Raw genomic sequence first — 21,281 nt, forward strand, 5'->3', positions numbered from 1 at the left:
AAGCCTACGCACGCCCGGGATAGTCGAATTGCACTTATTACCTACAAATGAATGGTCGAATTGCACTTGGATTGAAAAAAGGTAATGGTCGAACTGCACTCAGGTAAAAAGCGGGTAGTGGTCGAACTGCACTCGTTCAAAAAAAAAAATTAAAATGGAAAACCCGTTAAAAATATTGTGAAGAAAAATATGTAAATGATGGTGTTAAATGGCGTGGTACCTATCGTGGTTGTCTTTCAAAACTATATCTAGATAAATTTTCTAAAGTAATTTTTCGGTCTGAATTGATACATATTCATGAAGAACCACTTCATTTACCTCGGAGAATGATTTCAAATTCAGCAAAGAAAAAAGCCCTTCAAATGCATGATAATTCTATTAAAATATTTTTTTGAGCCCAAGTGCAGTTCGACCACTACCTGTTATTTACACGAGTGAAGTTCGACCATTACCTTTTTTAAACCCAAGTGCAATTCGTCCAAAATAAGAGCAATTCGACCATACCCCGCACGCCTATGGTTATAACTGTTATAAAAACTCAAATTTCGTAAAAAAACAATGGTAAAAAATAAACCTTTTTGGTTAAAATTTAGCAATAAATTGGTTTTTTTTGCTTTATTATGTGTGCATGTACGGCAAATTTTATGGCATTTCACATTTTTCAATATATTTCGGATTTCCGGAATATTAGTTTATACTCAAAACAAACCAAAATTACAATTTTTTTTCATAAATTACAAATAGATATCTTTTATAATTTTTTCTTAATGTATGTAATCATTTCTTTATGTATTATTATTTTAAATTTTTGATCAGAATTTTTTTAATTTATTCAATAATAAGTATATAATATGTTATATATATTAAAGCATCAAAATTAAAGCAAAATACGTAGTAAAATAAAATTCATAAATATTTAATTAAATTTTTTTTTTCCCACTTCGCCAATAAGATTCATTCAGTTATAAGACTCATTTTGTGCTGTCTTTCGTTGGTTTCAACTAATAAACTATACTTACTAATTTTATTTTTCCGACTTTCATTTTATATTTGAGAATTGAGGTAATAGTGTTAACAAACATGTCATTGTCCATCTTGAATACGATTTATGGTATAATTTATAAGTAGATAGGTACTAAATATCATAATATGTATTTGGACAATCAATTACCATCATTAGCAGTAGTCTCCCACGTTATTTGACTCACACTAATTATAATTATAATTTATGTTATGCAACCATTACTTATAAGTTATAACTATAAAAAACATGGTTGATAAATAGTATTTTATAATATGTGTAAAAATGGACCAATTTTTAATAATTGTAGTATTAAATATTAGTATTGTTATGTTAATTGTTTTTGCTTCTTACAACTGGTGAAACATAAATTTAATGTTTTTATTAAATTATTAAATTAATAAAAATATATCATGTCTCAATTTTGAAGCACAGACGGCCCATTAACCTATAACATTAAGTAACAAACGACTGAAATACTGAATAATAAGTAAATACTTATAACTTTATAATTAAACAATGTTAAAAAAAAAAATAAACAAATAAAATATTATTATACATTAAAAAAATATACTTTAAATACAAGAATATAATATAAATAAATGTTATTATAAATAATTTAAGGTAATATTATTGTATTGCTCATCATAAAAGGAACGGAATATTGATTGCAAATGAAATACATATACACAATCTATTTTAATAGTAGTATCTATATAATTTTTTAGCAATAATTATCTAAGCTGTACAGATTTGGTGTTTATTATTATGCTATAAGTGTATTTGCTGGAATATGCTCTTGGTTAATGTGGTGCCTGCAAGTTCCTTATTGCCTTGAATTGCATACTGTACTTTTTCACGTATTTCTGACCTGCTTAAATCACCTCTTAAGCCTAATAGTCGTGTCATTTGGTCTTCGGTTATATCTGGGTACATCTTTACAAGTGTGTGTAAGTCCAATGATAGTATTTCGGAATCTTCACTTTTTAATACTTCAGATAACTTAACTACAGCATCAAAAGGAGAATCTTTATCCCGTGTTACTAAAGGTGCCACGCGCATAAAAAATGATTTCAATTGGTCCACTTCATTTGTCATTTTATCGGCTGCTGATCGACGTTCTTCGTATGTCTTGAAATTTAATTTCTTCTGAAGAATAGCCATTATGTATCGTCTCACTATAATATCCTCAGCTTCTAATATTATATACTCTAAATTTTTCGGCTTTAAATGAGTATAATCTTGAAAATAATCTTCTAATGTCACACAGATAGTTTCAATAGATATAAAGCTGGTAAGCCATTTAGTAGTTATCAAATCTTGAAAATGAGTGTCAAGATCAATTAGAGCTTCTTCTAAAAGAAATTGTGCTGCTTCGTCTCTGAGATTTTGGAAGGTTTTTATTAATTTTTCATAGGCTGTACTTGACTGATCCTTAAAATCACTACTCCAATAGTGTTGCTTCATTTCCAATGCTAATTCAATAAATTGCAAACAATTGTTGAGTACAGTAATTATGCAGTGTGTAAAAAATGGTACTTTGCTTCTGTCCTCAAAGTGCTTTTTCTTGAACTCTATAACAGCCTCTTTGTAAGATAAACCATATAGACTGACACTATCTACACTTAATAATAATGCTTTGTGGGTTAAGTGCTGGCTTATAGTTTTTGTAACTTGTAAATTTTGATCAATCATCTGAAATATAATAACTGGAGCAGCTGTATGAAAACATCCATCTGGACCAACCTCAGGTGAAGCACCAGCATACCAATCATTTTTTTCAGTATCTAATGTTTTTAACATCCATTCTTTGTAATTGGCTTTTATGTATTCTAAATATTTTGATTGCAAATCAAAAATAATTGAAGATTTTAATAACGGACCAACTTTTCCAATGTCTATATTCAATTCAGGATGCAACATTAACTCTGTACCAGAGTATGTGTTAGTCACCCATGAAATAATTGTTACATATTCATTGCCTTCTAATCCATCTGATATTATGTCATTTAAATTTGCTGAAAGACTGAAATGATACATATAAACAAATTTATCAAAAATATCATATTGTGGTGGAAAACATGGCACACAGAGAGTTTTAACCACTCGCAAGTCTTCAAGAATTAATTGCCGACAAAGTTCCAAATATGTTACAAGCCACATTTTATTGTCAGATCGTTCATTCACTTGAGTACCTTCTATTCGTTGGTCAACTGACTTTTGAAGCACATCAAACGCCATTTCTTTCCACTTTTTTGGGCGACTAGGAGGCATAAATCCAGATTGTTTATGACGCTGCAATGCAAATACATCAGCACGCTCTTCTCGTTCAATTATTCGTAGCACAGTAACAATAACCATAGGTTCTTTCCTAACAGTATTCAGAGTCCTGCTCAATACTAATTTAATTTGTTTTTTCAACATATTGGACATAACTTCAACATCTTCAAAATATGCTTTGAGTAGTATTTTGTCGCTGGGTGCCTGATTGGGCAATTTATGCACTTCAAATAATAAATCATCTCTGGAGTTCTCAAGGTCTATTAAACATTGATGAGCATGTAAAAACTTTCCGTCGTTGATCCACTGTTTAGTTTTTTCAATGCTCTCGGGTACAGTGAATAAGTGCTTCATATTTTCATTGGCTGTCAAGTACTGAGAATGTTGCATTTGCTTGGTGCGCACATCTTGCAACTTGTACCCAAGAGATGGTAAATTGATAAATGAATGTTTTGTTTGACTGAGGTATATCTTTACCTTACTTATATCATCCAATGCGTCTTTCAGTTGTTCCATTCCAATTGTAACCCCGTCTAATTGACTTTGCATAGCTGTTTTCAACATTGCCTCAGTAGAAGTTTTTTTACGTGATATGCGATTCTTCAACTGTTCAACTTTCTCCAATTGTCCTGGTTTCTTAAGCATATTTGTAAAATATTTTGTTGCTGCCAACTTAGCATCATTGCCCAACTGATCTATGTCCATATTCACAATTCAATTCTCCAAGTCTCTAAAATAAATAAAACATAAATTAAATCAATATATTTTTTTTAATTTAAATTTATTAAAATGTTATTTTTTTTAACTTGGACACATACAAAATATAGACATACATAAGTTACAATAAAATATTGAATATTATAATATTAGGGTAACGTAATTCTAAAATAAACTAATAGGAATAATCAAATTATGAACGGTATAATTTTAAAATGAAAATATAGTCATTGTGAACATCAATAATAAAAAAGTTATAGATGTACAAACGTAGGCATTTATGTCAATAACGTATAATATATTAGTGTTACAATATAGGAAGTGTCTGCTGGCGTGAAGGTGCTTGTACTCTAACAAATTGTGTCTGAATATTGGTTGCTTGGATCTCTACTATACAGGCCTACTTCCTCTCATATTGACAAGATAGTTTGGACCCTGTTTACTATTGCTTGTGTGCGTATAAGGTCCAGGAAATACTATCGAGCCACGCTTGATATTATATCACTCGATATTATCTCCATAAAACATGCAGTTTCTTCTGTTATTACTTATTATATTTAAATAGCGTAGCTATTGTAATATTTTCAATATGTCTAATATTGATTGATTTTTGTAGTTTTTTATGCGGCGTTTCTATTTTCGATTATGATTTAGTTATTTCTAATTATATGTATTCCGCAACGCGATCTCCCTTGTCCCATACTCAAAATTTCTCAAAATTACTATTAACTATTTTGTTGCTGTCCTACCATTTCCCGGGGTTATTAACATTAAATACGCATAGTTCGACATATATGACGTTCCTAGGCCCATCTCAAGTATATGTGTTTATTGGTGGGATGTCAGTACATAGCAGAACAAATATAATAAAAACACTTTAATAGTCTTACAAATAAATTTAAAAGATACCTAGTAAAATGAGTTATCTATTAGCATCACAACAAATTGATATCTGTGCACTGCAGACAGAACAGCAGAATAAATTATTTAACTAATGAAAAAAGTATGCAATGTGATCGACAGTAATCAAATTTATTAATATGTAAGTACAATTTGGCTCTAATAAAACTGTTGATAGATCTGTCAAATTATTGAATTTAACTTGAATTAAAATATGTAAATTGATACCTTAGTAGTTCTACTATGTTAATGTAATTTACAAAAAAAAAACACAAATAAATCTCTCTAGAACATCAGTATCATATTGGAAAACAAATTAATATACAGCTAAAAGGAAATATTGTTCATACCTCTCGATAATCGTAAATAATGTATAAACTTGCTATACAAGCTTGATTGAAAGTATTCAAAATAAATTTCAACACGACTTCACATATTCACTTTTAATAAAATTAAATATTGGTAATCGTTATCAATTACAATTTTCACTGCATAAAATCAAAGATTACCTAATTATAAAAGTTACAAAAGATTTTTAGGTAATTTATCTCGGTATCTCACTTCAAAAAATATACAATGAATTTAGTGATACCGTTTATCATTGATACAGTTGTGGACCGTGGAGGTATAACGCTAAAACGACACATTAACAGTTGTACGAACAAATTGTCGACCAATTTTATTATTGTTTTAGAATATTATAAAATTCTACTTGAAATGAAATCGATAGTTTTGTACTGCAATGCTACAAATTACTACTCGTATTTGAACTCATCTAAAAAATTGTGTACGATTTGTAGGAATATAATTAATATAAATACACTCACCTTCGTGTGAGAAATCTTACGGATACATAAAATATTATGTATCAATCTGTAGTTATCATTGTGTGTAGCCCGGACGTGTAGGACGTTCAGACCTTTGTGTAATCTTATCTCAAAAAAATAATTTATGAAGATAACGTGTGATAATACTTAAAGATAATGTTTTTTGCGAACGGTGCCGTAGAAATAGTGGAATTAACGAAATTAAATAGTATAAAAGTTAGTTTAGAAATGCTCATCGGTGTCAATGACAATTAAAACGATATCTATAGGAAAATAGTCAAACTCACACAATCACAAATCAAACAGTCTTCACAAAGGTAAACAAACGGTAAACTGTCCCAAACATCAAACTCTAACCAACTATCTTTATAGCATGTGTGTATGGCGTATTAATGATTAATTACGTTGGTAATTATTTGCCAATTGGAAAATTAATATTCAATTTAACTATAGCAATATACTAATATTGATATTAGTTACTATTTGTACCAAAATTAAAATTAGCACATTTAATTTCTTTAATGCCTTATGTTTTGCAATTATAAACTTTTGATGTTAATTTTCACGATGCTGTTATTTCAATACAGTTACCTGGGATCAACAAAATTCAAATTGTATGGTATTTTGTTTTTACACTATGTTGTTGTATTCATCGTTATCTTTAAATTTAACTTTAACTTATCTTTAGAAAATTAATTCACCGATCATTAAAGTATAAGATCAAGAATATTATTTAATTTAACCTTGTTTCAAATATTTCAGGATAATTAAAGATCCTATGTAAATGTATAACATAATTTCACCACACCTCTCTCAGATTTTTGGTTTTAGATATTTCAAATTTAACTTATCTATATAAGTAAAGCTCACTCACAACAATGGCACAATTATTACTATATCTGTATCTTTTTTTATGTTGTAGATTATTAAATATTAATTTAAAGCAAAATGTCTTGCAATTATGCTGATGGTTTATCTCCGTATGAATATAAAGGGGAAGTTGGTATGAATGAAGTAAGTATAACAATTATAACAATTAAAATATCCATTACTATAAATTTTATATTTATTTTAGGTTTTCGATACTCCTGAAGTTTTAAAACAAAAGATTTCACTTCTTGCTGAGTGGATCAAAGATTCTAAATATACAGTTTTTCATACAGGTGCTGGTATAAGTACATCAGCTGGTATTCCAGATTTTAGGTAAATGTGTTTAATGAGTAATGGTATTGTAATAATAAAAATGTGTTCAAGTATACTAAAGCAATATTTTTAGTTCTTATAAAAATAATATATTAATGTTTTTTGAATATTAAAATTTTTTAAAGCAAACAATTATTTATTATTAATTCAAAAATAATACAAGACAGTCAACAAGCCTAATATTTAAGGGGCATATTTTACTAAAATAACCTTAGTAATATAATTTTCATCTATATTAGTTATTTGTAACTTTGTATACATTTAGTATGTCTTATTTTGAAAGTTTTTTAATTTATCATTTGTATCGTAATTTTATTTACTCTAAATCATTAATTGTTGGTAAACGAGAAGTACCTTAATTCTTAATCACTGTATAACAACTCAAGAAAAATTTAATTTAAGAATTTAAATACCTAATTTATGTATTTAGTAAATACCTATATTTAGAAATAAAAAAAAATTGAAAATTAACCTGACATTTTCTATTGCTAAATGTTATCAAGTTAAATTAATATTATGTATTTATTATAGAGGACCAAAAGGAGTGTGGACTTTAGAAAAAGAAGGAAAAAAACCAGAAGTCAGCTTAGATTTCAATGATGCTAAACCAACAGTTACACATATGGCAATCAAAAGCTTGGTCAAAAAAGGTCTGATTCTTAAATTATTGTATTATCTTATTTAAATAATTATGGAGTGTTCATCGTTTAATATGTATAATTTATATATTATATAAGCAAATAGAAACTTTGTTTTGGATATTAATGCGCTCATTGATCATTTAATTTATTTTGTAGCCAATAGTGGTTATGAGGATGAGGTAAGTGAGGCATCTGCCTCACTGTCATTTCCAGAAATTAGAAAATTATTCCTTTGCTTTTTGTTGGTATTTGGTAATATTGTGAATTTCATTTTTTAAATTTAATTTAGAATATTTAATATATACATATGCATTTGACTTTAGATGCTTTAGATAAAGATAAAATTCATTAATTTTTTTTGTACAAAACTTTCGTGAAACAAGAGAATGTCTGCACATTGCTGTAACATAATAACTTATAAACTATTATATCTGTTACCATTTACTAAAGCGCCCAGCATTTTGAGTTCCACCTGCACACATTTTCATGTTTTAATGTCCAATATGTTGATGTCTCTTCGATAATTATTAACTGTAGAATAGCTTGTAATTATTATTTTAATTTCTAAACTTCTACTACAATCAGTACAACTGACTGTGTATAATCTGAGTTCCAAATTAATTTTATTGTTATATATGTATATTATCACTTAATGCTAGTACAGTCATTATATTTAATTTTTCTTTTATGTTACAATAAATTTAAATTTTGTTTTTTTATAGTTATTAGTAATTCAACTATTTCTTGAAAAAAAAAATTAAAAAATTGCATTTTTAAGCATACTTTGATGTTTGTTGATTAATATTTGCACATTTTTCTTTTTTTAAGAAAATATTGTTATAGTTCAACTTTTTTTAAACCTAAAAATCCTGAGTTCAATAAAAAATAGTAAAAAAAAATACAAATTATCAGTCAAATATAATAAATTATAATAATCACTTTATATTAGTACCACAATGTATTCATTATAGTTATTAATTGGTATAAATTTGACTATAACTGATATATCTGACAAAAATTTTATATCAGATAAATTCAGAATTAATTTTTTAAATTATAATGAACTATTACTAATTCAAAAAGATTGTCAACTAAAATACAACAATAACTTAATATTTCCTCCAAGTTGGGTTATAAATGACAGAGTATTTTTTATGTTCTAGAGAGAGGAAGTCAAACAAATGTATTATGTATAACACTTAATGCACAGTTTAAATATTTGTCCAACACTAACCAGCTTATACTTTTTATTAGGTTACGCAAAATATGTTGTCAGTCAGAATATAGATGGTTTGCATTTGAAGTCAGGATTACTTCGTCAACATGTTTCTGAAGTTCATGGAAATATGTTTACTATGAAATGTAACAAATGCAAAAGGTTAATTAAAATATTTTAAATATCTTGTAGATACCTAATTTTAATTGAAAGTTCTTATAGTTAATATAATTTTTTAAATATATGTATTTAACAATAAATAAATTATCATTATATTTTGAGATCACTTTTATTTTCAAACATTAATTATGAATAAAGAGATATTTAAAAACTAGATGGCAACTAGTATCACCTAGTAAGACACTTTTAAAAATATTTTTTGTCACAAATACATTTTTTTTTTTTATTAATAAATTATGAAATATGAAAGTTATTCTTTGGTATTTTATGAGATAAAGTAACTTATATTTTTTATTTTACTATTGAATCATTTTTAAAACTTTTTATTATTAAACATATGGGATGTTTCATTTCTTCTGTCATTAAACATACACTTTAAGGCCAACATAACAGGGAAACTTAGCAATGATTCTCACTTGCAAAAATGCTTATGAGCAATAGAGAAACTAACATTTAAGCAAGAGAGAAATGACATATAACAGTGTTTCAATTAACAATGGTATCAGTTGTGTTGACTTACATATTTTTATACAATGCTGCACTCATAAGCTTAATATCAAAAGATGCAAGTATAGTTTATTGTTTACAAGTTTAAACTCAGTTTTTTTTTATTTTAGTTTTGGCCACAATAAGTAGTGTTGAAATTATAAAATCAAAGGTATTTTCATGGTTGACTATATTCAGTTTTTAAGCCCTGATTTAAAATAATCTAGTATTTTAAATTTTAAATTGTTTTGTTTCAAATAGTATTAAGTATAGTTTAATTTTTCTAATATATTAAGGTTGAAGATAAATATTTTGAAACTGTATGTTATTTAAATAGCTATATTAGTGATGATTGAGTTGTTTAATTTTGTTTAAATTCTAGGAGCTATGTGAGCAAGACTGCTGTAAAAACAGTTGGGCAACGATGCTTGGACATAAAATGTTTTGGGAAAAATAAGAATGGCCATCAATGCCGAGGTGTTTTGTATGATACAATATTAGACTGGGAACATCAGTTACCTATTGAAGAGTTAGAGCTATCGGAGTTACATTCTAAGTAATTATATACTAATTGTCAATATTAACAATTAAATATTTTCTACAACAAACATTTTTGCATATTGAACATCATTTATTGGTTGACATAATTTTAATATACTTTGTGTGACTGTCAACTGAGATTGTGTAAATAATAATATTACTATCTGCTTATTATGATTGGTGAACCCCGCTTAGGACTGAAATAATCATTAACTAATAAAACCATAAAAAAGTTTAATCACAGTTGACATTTGTCAGGTGCATGTAGCTTATATACCTAAGTATTATCAAAGGGGCAGTCGACCCATAAAAAGGTACCTCATTTAAGTGCAGCTAAAATCTTCTTATTATTGAATATTATTTTTGTATGTTAACGAGTATTATAATTTATAGGTATGCAAAAAAACTTCATATATTTTTTATTTATTTATTCAAATTTTGCTAATTGGTTTCTTTATCCAAGTACAACAAAATGTTTACGGTTTTTCAGAATGGCTGATTTATGCGTTTGTCTTGGAACTTCGTTGCAAATTCAACCAATCAATCTGGTTCCATTTAATGCAAAAAAAAACAAAGGAAAAGTCGTTATTTGCAATTTACAAAAAACTAACTGTGTAAGTATCTTATAGTTACTATTTTAAATTGTATACATAATATTATATTATACTTTTTTTTTGAAAATGTTTGTTCTAATCTTTTTTTTTTCTAAAGGATCGGAAAGCAGATTTAGTTATTCATACATATGTAGACAATCTGATGAAGTCTCTAATGGATATCCTTGGAGTAGATATTGACGAATACGACGAGATTAAAGATCCAACAAACATAAATTATGAAATCACTGATTGGACGATTTATGAAATAGATTTAAAGAAAGTACGAGATATTAAAAAAAACACTACAAAATCAAAAAAAAGAAAAAAGTCTGAAGCTAAATTTTCTAATCCGGAATCGGAAACAGTAACAGAATTGCCCTGTAATAATCAAATTCTTAAACCATCAAAAATTTCTAAACTCAATAATATTGATAATATTATAAAATAATAACAAAATAATTAAGTTCATTAATTATATTTATAATAATTTTTTCTATATAAATCATCCTCTAATATGGTTCGTAACAATTTCTAAAAAAAATTACATTGAAAATACTTATAAATATGATATTAATCTAATTATAATAATGTCAAAAATACAATACTAGGTATACAGTTGTTGGAAATAGCGCACTGTTGGTTTGCGACATTTGAATCAGGAGAATGCCGCTGTGTGAATTGGCCCTATCGAGTGACTATAGTCTTGAACATGGCGGCACTAAACAATTCCATAACTAGGGTAAACATTTATATTAACTCAGTTTGGGGTTTGGTTTCCATGTTTTGTGGTGGTTTGTACTTCAGATCACAAGTGCTGATTGTTGTGTGCTATAATAATGCACTATTTTTTTTTGGTTATAGCTTCAATAAACAATACTAGAATAATTGTCCATTGTAGATTATATACTTTTGTACTTGCTATCACTTTATAGCATGAACTGGAACATTTATGGTTTTTTTAGATTCGGTAACAATTTGGTTGTTAGAAGATCAAAATCGATATGTGTTTTTTTTTGTTTTTAAAAACTTTAAATTCCAGTTAGGTTTTATAAAAAAAAATATTCAGTGTCATCTAAATTCCTCAAAAATGAAGTGTCACTTCACGTCAGTTATGACAGCTTGGCCTTAATTTCAAACAGGTATTCCAACAATTGTTAATGACTTTCTGCGGGGTACTACAAAAGAAAAAAAATTACCTATCATCACTTCAACTCATGTACTTTATTCATATAACCCTTAATCTTTTTATTTTTTTTATTTATTCACTGCTTGCACTTTTCCATATTTTATAACAACAAACATCAATATACTACTTATAATTTATAAATCATTAAGAAACCCTTAGAAAGTGTACAGATTTTTAAAGTTAAAATGATAAAATGATTAAATAGTATTTTATTTCATATATAATATTACATAATTATTGAAACTAAAAATATAAAAGTATCGGTTTCATTAAAATTCCAGTTTTAAAATTATTATAAATAAAGGTTCCAGTGAGGTTCTGATTTTTAAAATATTTAAACAAAGGTTTTGGTTCTGGTGCCCATTATTTTGAAAGGGTTCAGGTTCTTTTTGGTTCTGTTCAAACTACTTTTACAAACATTTAAAGTTTTGAACTATTAAAATATTTCTAGTTTATCTAAAACTTGATACAAAAAAATGTATTATAGATTTATACAGTTTACACTTAGTAATAAAATACAAAAATTATGTCACTGCCGTATACACAACTCAAGTTTCAATAAATTTAAACTGCCTATGCAGTGGTGTGCTCAGCTTTTTTGAAGGGGAGGGGATAATATTTTTTCACTATTTTCATACTGCAGACAGAAGAATTAAGTCAAGATCAATAACAGTAATAACTTGGGTTCATTACATAACTCGATTCAATAAATATATTAATTCATAAATAAATAACAATAGCACACTTCTTATTCTGCCATAAACATTAAACTTAAGTAGCAGTCTGAAAGAATAATTATAAAGTATAAAGTATTCACACATGACTAAAAGCATGGTTTGCACACATTGCGTAATCAACAAGTAACGACTAACGACAGAGGTACATTATAACAAGTAACAACAACGATCGGCAAAAGTGAACTAACTAGTAACTGAGTATAAAAGTGGTAATAATAATAATGATAATAATGTCGGCTGGTAATTAAAATGTATCCATCAGATACTATTCTTACTTGATAACATACTTTTTAATATCACTATTCTTTTAGGTAGTGGGTATGATATTATTAGAGTGCGGATTTGTATGTATTCAAAATTCAAAAATATGTACATATATATGTATTTAATTTTATCCAAATATATAATTAAAAATACAAGATATGTAAAAAAAATGTTATTATTCTTGAAAAAAAATTTATAAAATTAGTATATTAAATAAGTAGGTAAATATAAATTATACAACACTATATTTTATTGCTATTTTATTAACATTAATTATTAGGAATACATTCAAATTAATAAGTATTTATTCATTGGAGTTAGGATGCTGAAACAACATCTATTTCAATTTTGGAAATCATATTTTCAATGAAACTTAAATTGTCGCAACAATATGCAGCAGCATGTAACCAAGTACAACAGCGAGTTATCACTGGCTCCGAGGGAAGAGGTGTTTGGGGGTAATTTTCTTTAAATAAATTTACACGACAGGGTGCTTTAAGGAAAATTTTTTTTTAGTTGATATCAAAAAATCAACTTCGGAAAATTCTGATCTAATTAAACCTGGAGAAGATAACACATAATATAAAACGGTGATACATTATTAATTTTGTAAATAGCTCAATATTTAACAAAAAATATGTAACACGAGTAAAATATGTAAAAATATGTAATTAAGATTAAATATGTGAAAATATGTAATATCAAACATAGCTTAAAATAATCAGAAAATCCTGTAACGTATTTCTATAAAGGAATCATTTGAATATTATCATGCGCGACAAATATGTAAATACATACAAATCCGCACCCTAGTTATTATCGTTAAAACAATACGTAACTGAATATAACTAGTATTTCTCACACGTCAAAATGCAATAAATTTCAATATAGTAAGCCCAAGGGGAGGATATTCAGGGCACTCCCGAAAGGGGATTCTAAGGGGTGTCCCACCCCCAAGTAAATAATATGTATATGTTAATTGGCACATTGATACATTAAGTATTTGAGTTGGCACTCAGCAAATTATAATTTTTTTTTACAGTTTTTAAATAATTTTGTAAATACGCATAAATAAGTATAAATATGTCATAATAATGTATTGTAATCCATAAAAATATGAAGGGATATAAATTAATTTTCCGATTGCCAACTGTCCAACACAAATACTTTAATAATATTTAAGTACCGAATAATGTACACATTATATAATATTATAACAGAATTTAGACATCGACTAAGTGATAATATTCTAAAATTGCTTCACTTAAATTATATAGTCAGTATTTACTATTTAATTAATATTGTTATTAAATATTTGGTTATTTTATGATTTGTATCATTATTCATACCAATCATGAATCTTTCCATAATAGTCAGGGCCGTATTTAGTGGGAAGCAATGGGGAAATTTGCCCCATGCAGCCAAATATTGACCTATTTAGGGGGCGGCTATACCCCCGCCGTAACTCGGTGTAGTATTTTATCAATAATTATTTTTTTTTGAAAAGAATTTGTACTATGACTCGACTCTTGTGAACTTAACAGTGCAACAATAACGGATAAGTGCTAGCGCCTAGCATAGAATAGAATTAATATTATTTTAACATAACCACGGTTGTAGATAAACAAGCATGACTTAACCATAAAGAATTATAACTAAAAATGTGTTAAGAAAAATCAAAAAAGTGGATCTATTTTTTGGTTGGGAGGGGGGGGGGTAAAATTATAGTTGACCCTGGGCGCAAAAATTGTAAATACGGCCCTGATAATAGTATAATCAATCAATATGCAACAATGTTATAAATTTTGTTATTGAAAATATTTTATTCTAATATATTAGTCAAGATGTGATGAACAAATATAAATAAGACATAGTAAAATAGAGAACATAATAATTAAGTATTTAATATTTTGCAACATGGTGTAAAATATGTCTACTGATTACTATGCATGTAGGTGCATACGAGCTATGGAAGAAAATTTTTTTGAGTTGGCACATTAATGCATCTCACCCCTCACCCCCCCTTCCCTTGGGTCCACCACTATGTATAAATATTATTGTATTTAAACTTTCTACTCACAAAACATCACATAACAGTTATAATATTATTTTATTTTAAAATGTAAATACATTAAATTAGGATAAATTGCTAAAGAATAAAGGTATACAATTATTTGTTATCTTATTTTTAGCTACTTAACTCTTTGAGTTAACTATTTTAAACCATAAATTTTGATTAAAATGAAAATGAAAAGTAGGTACCTAAAATATTATTCATGTTTTTATATAAATAATAGGGTTTTAATAGTATGTATAACTTATGATATAACAGCCCTTCGAATTAAGAGTTAATATTTAAATTCAAAAAATCTAATACAATTTTAATAAGTATAATTCAATTAGTAAAAAAAAACTCATATAATAATATCATAAGTAATCAATAACAAAAGTGTCAAAGAACTAGGAATCTTTATACTGTACTCAAATTGTATCATTTATACTTGTGTCATTTAGTTTTAATTTTAAATTAAGTTTGATAATAAAAAAAAATTGTACACATTTTATGCCCAATCTAAACAATAATAAAATAAATAAAATGCAAGAATTAGGAACATTTTGATAAAACCGTTTTATCGAGCTCCCATTCTTATAAAATATAATTATTATTTGGATGATGTTATAATGTCTAGCTTGACTTATAATTTGTCATAAATAATGACATAATAATTTTCCATTGAATTCTTCTTTAGGTTTTGCCCCCATATTCATATAAATTGTATTCTAAAATGTACGAACTTCAACTCTTATTTCAGCTCATAACATCTCTTTCAGCACTTTAATTGGTTCTTTAATAGAAAACAGTGTCTCTATATGTACCAAAAGAGATTTAAAGCGAACCGATTTCTAAGTTGTTTGAGTTATACTTTTGATTATAAATTGAGTATTATCACTAGATTCTATATTGAGGAGTACCTACTTTATATTATGCATTTATGTGGAAATAAAAAATAAGCAAGACTTATGTAAAAATTAGTTTTAAGTCATGTACATAAATAATGTTTGATATAAGTTATGTTTATACTATGCATCTTAAAATATTTGGTGATGCTATATAAATTTAATCTTCTTTAGACTAGTAATATTTTTTTTTAACTAACCTTCCTAAAGTATTATAAGTTCCATTTATGTAATAAGTAGCTAGTTAGCAATAATTCATTTTTATTTAATATATGGATTATTTTTATTGTGCAATTAAAATAAATACAATAAGTATTTGATAAAATAATATTTTTTTTAATTTTTATTTTACCGTCATTTTTTTTTATATACCATAGATTATAGAGGTAGCCTCATACTCATGTAAACAAATGCAGACCTTCCTCCCATACCATTACAGAATACAGAGCACAAAAGATACTTGTTTTGTCGTATTAATCGTCTCATTTTATAAATACATTATACCTATACATATTATTAGACTAATTATTGTTTGAACTTTAAAGATAACTTTTTGAAATTGTATTTTACACTTCTTATATACATTTACATTTTTACCTATATTAATAGACTAATATAGATATAAAAATAATTATGTTTTTTTTTATTAAAATCTAATAAGAAATCAATCTTTTTAGTTTTTATTCAATGTAGGTAAATTTCAATTTACACTTAAATTATTAACCTTACTGCTAAATTTTAAATTATAATTAAATAATGTTTAATTTTATCTGATTTATAATGACGCCTATAATAATTTAAAATATTAAATTCAGCCTATCTTTAATCAATGGAAACATTTTATTTACAAATCTCTGATTTTTGATGAGTTATTATAAACCACAATCAAGGAGAAGTGATCATATTTTAATAACTATTGCCATTTATTGTACAATTATATATTACATATTACATCATTACTTATTAGTTATACTTATGACTTATGTCATCAGTATTTTTATTTTTTTTAATCTTTGGAGGTCTAAATTTAATTTTAATTTTTTAACAAGTAGCCTTGTATGTTGATTAAGAATTTCATTTGAATGAATAATGTTTGTTTGATATAGCTCTGTACTACAGGTTTATATTTTTCCTTGATCCTTACTGGTTTTTTTTGTAAATATTGAAAAAACATTTTCCTTGGCTTAAAATTCAATAGTTCAATTTTTATTTTCAGATAATTGTTTCATTTGTTTTGCTGTAACATTCTGTTTCGAAAAAAAATAAGGTTATTTAAATGAATACAATTTTTTGTAACTGTTTGATTTGAGACCGAAGAGAATCACTAATGATATTATAATTTGTATTGATTTCTTTTTTTTATTTTTATTTAATAGATTAAAGATATAATATCTTTAATATATAATAAAACAACTGTTGAATTTTGGTATTTATGAAATGGTTTACAATAACAAAATTACTAGTAAAAAGTACCTAATTTTCATTACAAGATGCCTTGCAGGTATAACATATGTATCTATTAAACAAAAATTGCTGCATAATATACACATAGATTAGCTTATAGTTGTACCATTTACTTATAAATAATTATATAGTCCTAGAAGAAGTGAAAAAGATTACCAAAATATTTAATATTCTTATCAAACTAAGCAAATATGATTCACTTATAAAAACGAGTTGTTTTATCTTGACACGTTTAATACTTAGTAAATCAAATAAATTAAAAATTACTTAGTTGCTAACAAAAAGTTGAGATTTTTATGTTTGTAGCGAGCGAGAGAGTAAATAATTTTATGAAACCCACATTAAAAACTGTTTAGTTGGAAATTTATTTCTACAAAAAATTATATTATTACAATTTCAACCCAATTACCAATACCTATTATTGATACGTTTATAGTTCATATGATACAATTATTGTAGGTATGTACTTACTGTAAATGCATTCGCCTTATAAATACAATTCCAGTATTATTTTCCATCAAACCACATTTTTTACATTTTTATATAAAATCAATAGAATATTAACTATGTATAGGTATTATATGCTTTGACCCCCAGTATGATTTTCATGTCCCACGATTCTCATAAATATATAATGATACCTATACCTAATATATATGATAGATATAATTAGATAATCATCCAGGTACATCATCTTAATTTTTGATAGAATATTGTGTATAACGTCATATAGGTACATGATACATCTATTTTTAAAAATCATTAATAATATTGAATACCTTCAAACTTACTACTTGTTAATAAAAATAATAATAATAATTTATCATATATATTCAATAACCATTCATGCTAATTTATTCAAGTTCTGAATTTGGGGATTTTTAAATATGCTCAAAATCCATATATTTAAATTCTTGAATTTTTTGTGCTACTTAAGAAGTGTCCTATGGTGATACAAACTTCGGTTTCTTCAAATTAACCCCCTCCCCCTAATTTACTGTAAATTAATTAGTGGATAATTTTTTTCATCACAAACATGTTTAAATAAGGTGAACAAATTTATTGTGCTAGATATGTATCTTATATGTCCAATAATAAATTTGCAAATAAATTAATTATTAAAAAAAAATGTTGATGTAGGTTAAAATGTTTTTTTATTAAGGATAATAGTCCTCAAAACTGGTTGTACATAAATATAAAATAGACCTAAAATTGGATCTAGTAGATAAATATTAATGATTACAATTTTCAAATCACCATAGTCCATAATTCCTATATTTTATATAACTCATTGCTATAAACATTATGAAATTAAAGTTTAATAGTATTAATACTTATACGTTATAGTTGAATTTGAAAAATTATTAATACATTTTATTTCATAACTCAATTATTACAATTACCTACGTACCTATTTAACTATATTTTTTGAGTAACATTAAATAAGCAACATTTTGGTTGGAAACCTATTTCATTATTAGGTAGTAGTAACCTATCATTGATAATAAATAAAGTACCTATTTACAATCAATGGACAATAGTAGTATATACCTATCTAATTTCTATTAAATATTTAAATAATATGAACATTAGTCATTAGGTATAGTTATTAGTGATCAATCAGTGATCCAAGGGATTTTCTAAGTTCTCTACTCTTCAAAACCTTTTTTTATCGTTTAAATCTAGATCCAAGTATAATAAATACAGTTAAATACAAACCTATTATTTAGATATTATATTATTGAAGCATATTTTATTTAATTGTATGATATACCCATAGTACTATATGATGTTGGTCAATGTGCTTAGAGTACCATATGGTCCGATAACTCAGACTCACTTGTCATAAATCATAATTACCAAAATACTGACTATAAGAATGAGCATGCATTAGTATTTAGTTATCATAGGCGGAAATAGAAAAATGTACCACAATGTCCAGGTGTCCAGGTCCAAAAATGAATAGATACAATTATGGCCTAACACAAAAGTTATCTGTATAAAAAATTATTAATATGAATGGATAACAAATACTTACTTAATAATACCTAGTTTTTGAAAAGTAGCATAACTAGGGTTCATTTTAATTTATAGTTAATAATTTTAAATCATCCACCGTGTGTTTTTACCAATGTAATAATTAGGTAATTATTTTACGTTCTATATGAAAATTTGTGTGACAGTAGGTACATATATGAATTTGGCTATATATTATGCACGAATTTTAGTATTTCGTAGCGTTGAGTTTAAGATATAGTGATTGACTATTGCAGGTGCAAGTGTAATTTGTGCAATATTATCGTTATTTATAGACTATAGTATATTAGTTTATTAGAGACTAATTATTATTCATCAATTATTATAAACAAGATTATTTTACCAAATTGATTATTTTAGATACTGATCCAATGTCTAATATAAAGGTTTAGATAGAGCGAAATACGATCAGGAAAATGAACTTAAAATTAGGAAACGCAATGGAAAATATCGTACCTTCATCATTCCGTAATTATGACGGCAGTGTAGGTAGTGTGCAAGCACTACGTAGTATGTACTACCTCGCGCCAAATACATTTCCATTGAATCGCGGTAAAAAAAGTCCTAGACATAAAAAGTCCAAGGTAAGAAAGTACGGTATATATATGTAACAATATTTAAAATAATACATTTAAAAAAAAAATCCAATGATTATAATTAAGTAGGTACTTATAGTATCATTACCAATTACTATCATATACGTAATGTCCTAAACTGTAACATTATAAAGATTTCTCAGTTTAATTGTATTAACTATCTAGTATTCTAGTTAACTAATCTTACAACGAAAATTCCGGTTTATACGTATATGTATAAACGTATGTATTTACGTATATGTAAAATTGTAAAATAATATATTTAACCAATATATTTTGTGAATACTTTGCTGTTATTGGTACTTACATGATTATTTATAAATTTCATCGTGTAAATAATTTAGTTACGATTGATATTAATACTAATTGGAACTTTGATTGAGCATCACATCCATCACATTTTTCCTTTTACCTACCTTATTATATGTACCTAGGTAACGGACTTTTTCACTCGGACGTTTTAGTAGTATACCATCTTCATGGCACCCATACTTTTTAATTTTGAAACCAAACCCGGGGCTTTCGATTGTTCTTCGTTTGTTCTTAACATTTTGTTTTTTTTCCATACCTATAGCCGATTTATGGTAGTATATACAATTTTATTTTTGCCAAAAAAATCTGTTTTGCAGAATGCAGTGTTAAGCTATTGCAGCTTGACAATTGAATAAAATATACATATAGGCAAATAATAGTACATCTCTATGTAGGTATAAAAAGATAATGTGACTGACTGCCTGACAGATTTATCAACGCACAGTATAAAACACTGGACGGATCAGACTGAAATTTGGTATGCAGATAACTATTATGGCATAATTTTAGAAAAAACTAAGTATTAAGTGAGCAATGTTCGCATATTATACTGCCTACATTTAGGTGGCTAAATTGAATTTACGGTTGCTCACCGTCGTGTCCGGCGTGTCCGCAATTCACTGCTGTTGGATTGCCTACCTGATATACTTCTTGCATATTTTCCGCGGATTGCCTTTCTAAAGTTTACATAAATGTAGTGTTTGAAGTCTGAATATTTCACAAAAGCGTGAAACATTAGCAAACTTTGTTTTTTCCTCAGGAACCGGCTCATCTTCGACAATGATGCAATAATGTTTCTATTTGTGTAACTAAATATAAACTAATACCTATAATTATATAACAAATTATTATTACAAGTCTGTTTATAACACGCAGATGACGATCGATATTTTCTTTTCAACAAGTAACATGGTGCTTTTATATTGGGTGGCTTATCTTCATTTATCATAAAATTATTTCTTGTATAGTGTATTAGTTAGTGTGAAGTGTATAAGTATAACTGTATACAAATTTAATATTTACTAAATACCTACTAAAATATAATATCATGATTCAATATTCATTTGTGTTTATCTAATATATAGAATTTGGGCAACATGGGTAAACATAAGGCAAAAAT

The 21,281-nt window shown here is 26.5% G+C and overlaps 2 protein-coding genes across 5 annotated transcripts; one reads left to right on the top strand and one right to left on the bottom strand.

Moving 5' to 3' along the window:
- Nucleotides 1–1,617: 1,617 nt before the first annotated feature.
- LOC111030917 (exocyst complex component 3) lies at nucleotides 1,618–5,844 on the bottom strand. Of its 2 annotated transcripts, none has more exons than XM_022310649.1 (2): nucleotides 5,746–5,844; nucleotides 1,618–4,031 (listed from the first exon to the last, which is right to left on the bottom strand). In XM_022310649.1, exon 2 carries the CDS (start codon nucleotides 4,004–4,006, stop codon nucleotides 1,793–1,795), a length of 2,214 nt encoding a protein of 737 aa, XP_022166341.1. In that variant the 5' UTR covers nucleotides 4,007–4,031; nucleotides 5,746–5,844; the 3' UTR covers nucleotides 1,618–1,792. The 2 variants fall into 2 exon arrangements, with proteins under 2 accessions (XP_022166341.1, XP_022166340.1); XM_022310648.1 differs by lacking the exon at nucleotides 5,746–5,844 and adding an exon at nucleotides 5,269–5,669.
- Nucleotides 5,845–5,895: 51 nt separating this feature from the next.
- On the top strand, nucleotides 5,896–12,463 carry LOC111030918 (NAD-dependent protein deacetylase Sirt6). 3 transcript variants are annotated; one of them, XM_022310652.1, is made up of 8 exons: nucleotides 5,896–6,073; nucleotides 6,668–6,759; nucleotides 6,821–6,948; nucleotides 7,480–7,598; nucleotides 8,844–8,967; nucleotides 9,854–10,027; nucleotides 10,502–10,625; nucleotides 10,723–12,463. In XM_022310652.1, the coding sequence occupies exons 2-8, from the start codon at nucleotides 6,694–6,696 to the stop codon at nucleotides 11,053–11,055; spliced, it is 1,068 nt and encodes a 355-aa protein (XP_022166344.1). In that variant the 5' UTR covers nucleotides 5,896–6,073; nucleotides 6,668–6,693; the 3' UTR covers nucleotides 11,056–12,463. The 3 variants fall into 3 exon arrangements, with proteins under 3 accessions (XP_022166344.1, XP_022166342.1, XP_022166343.1); XM_022310650.1 differs by having other exon boundaries at nucleotides 5,897–6,062; XM_022310651.1 differs by lacking the exon at nucleotides 5,896–6,073 and adding an exon at nucleotides 6,100–6,359.
- Nucleotides 12,464–21,281: the final 8,818 nt, after the last annotated feature.

This window comes from Myzus persicae, unplaced genomic scaffold (assembly GCF_001856785.1).
Source record: "Myzus persicae strain clone G006 unplaced genomic scaffold, MPER_G0061.0, whole genome shotgun sequence".
In the NCBI taxonomy this organism is placed as follows: Eukaryota; Metazoa; Arthropoda; class Insecta; order Hemiptera; family Aphididae; genus Myzus; species Myzus persicae.

What these genes read in the sequence shown, in the direction of transcription:
- LOC111030917 (XM_022310649.1), bottom strand. Translation starts at nt 4,006, where the DNA reads ATGGACATAGATCAGTTGGGCAATGATGCTAAGTTGGCAGCAACAAAA.
- LOC111030918 (XM_022310652.1), top strand. Translation starts at nt 6,694, where the DNA reads ATGTCTTGCAATTATGCTGATGGTTTATCTCCGTATGAATATAAAGGG. An exon ending in GGGAAGTTGGTATGAATGAA is followed by an intron (nt 6,760 to 6,820) that starts GTAAGTATAACA and finishes TATTTATTTTAG; the next exon opens with GTTTTCGATACTCCTGAAGT. An exon ending in GCTGGTATTCCAGATTTTAG is followed by an intron (nt 6,949 to 7,479) that starts GTAAATGTGTTT and finishes TATTTATTATAG; the next exon opens with AGGACCAAAAGGAGTGTGGA.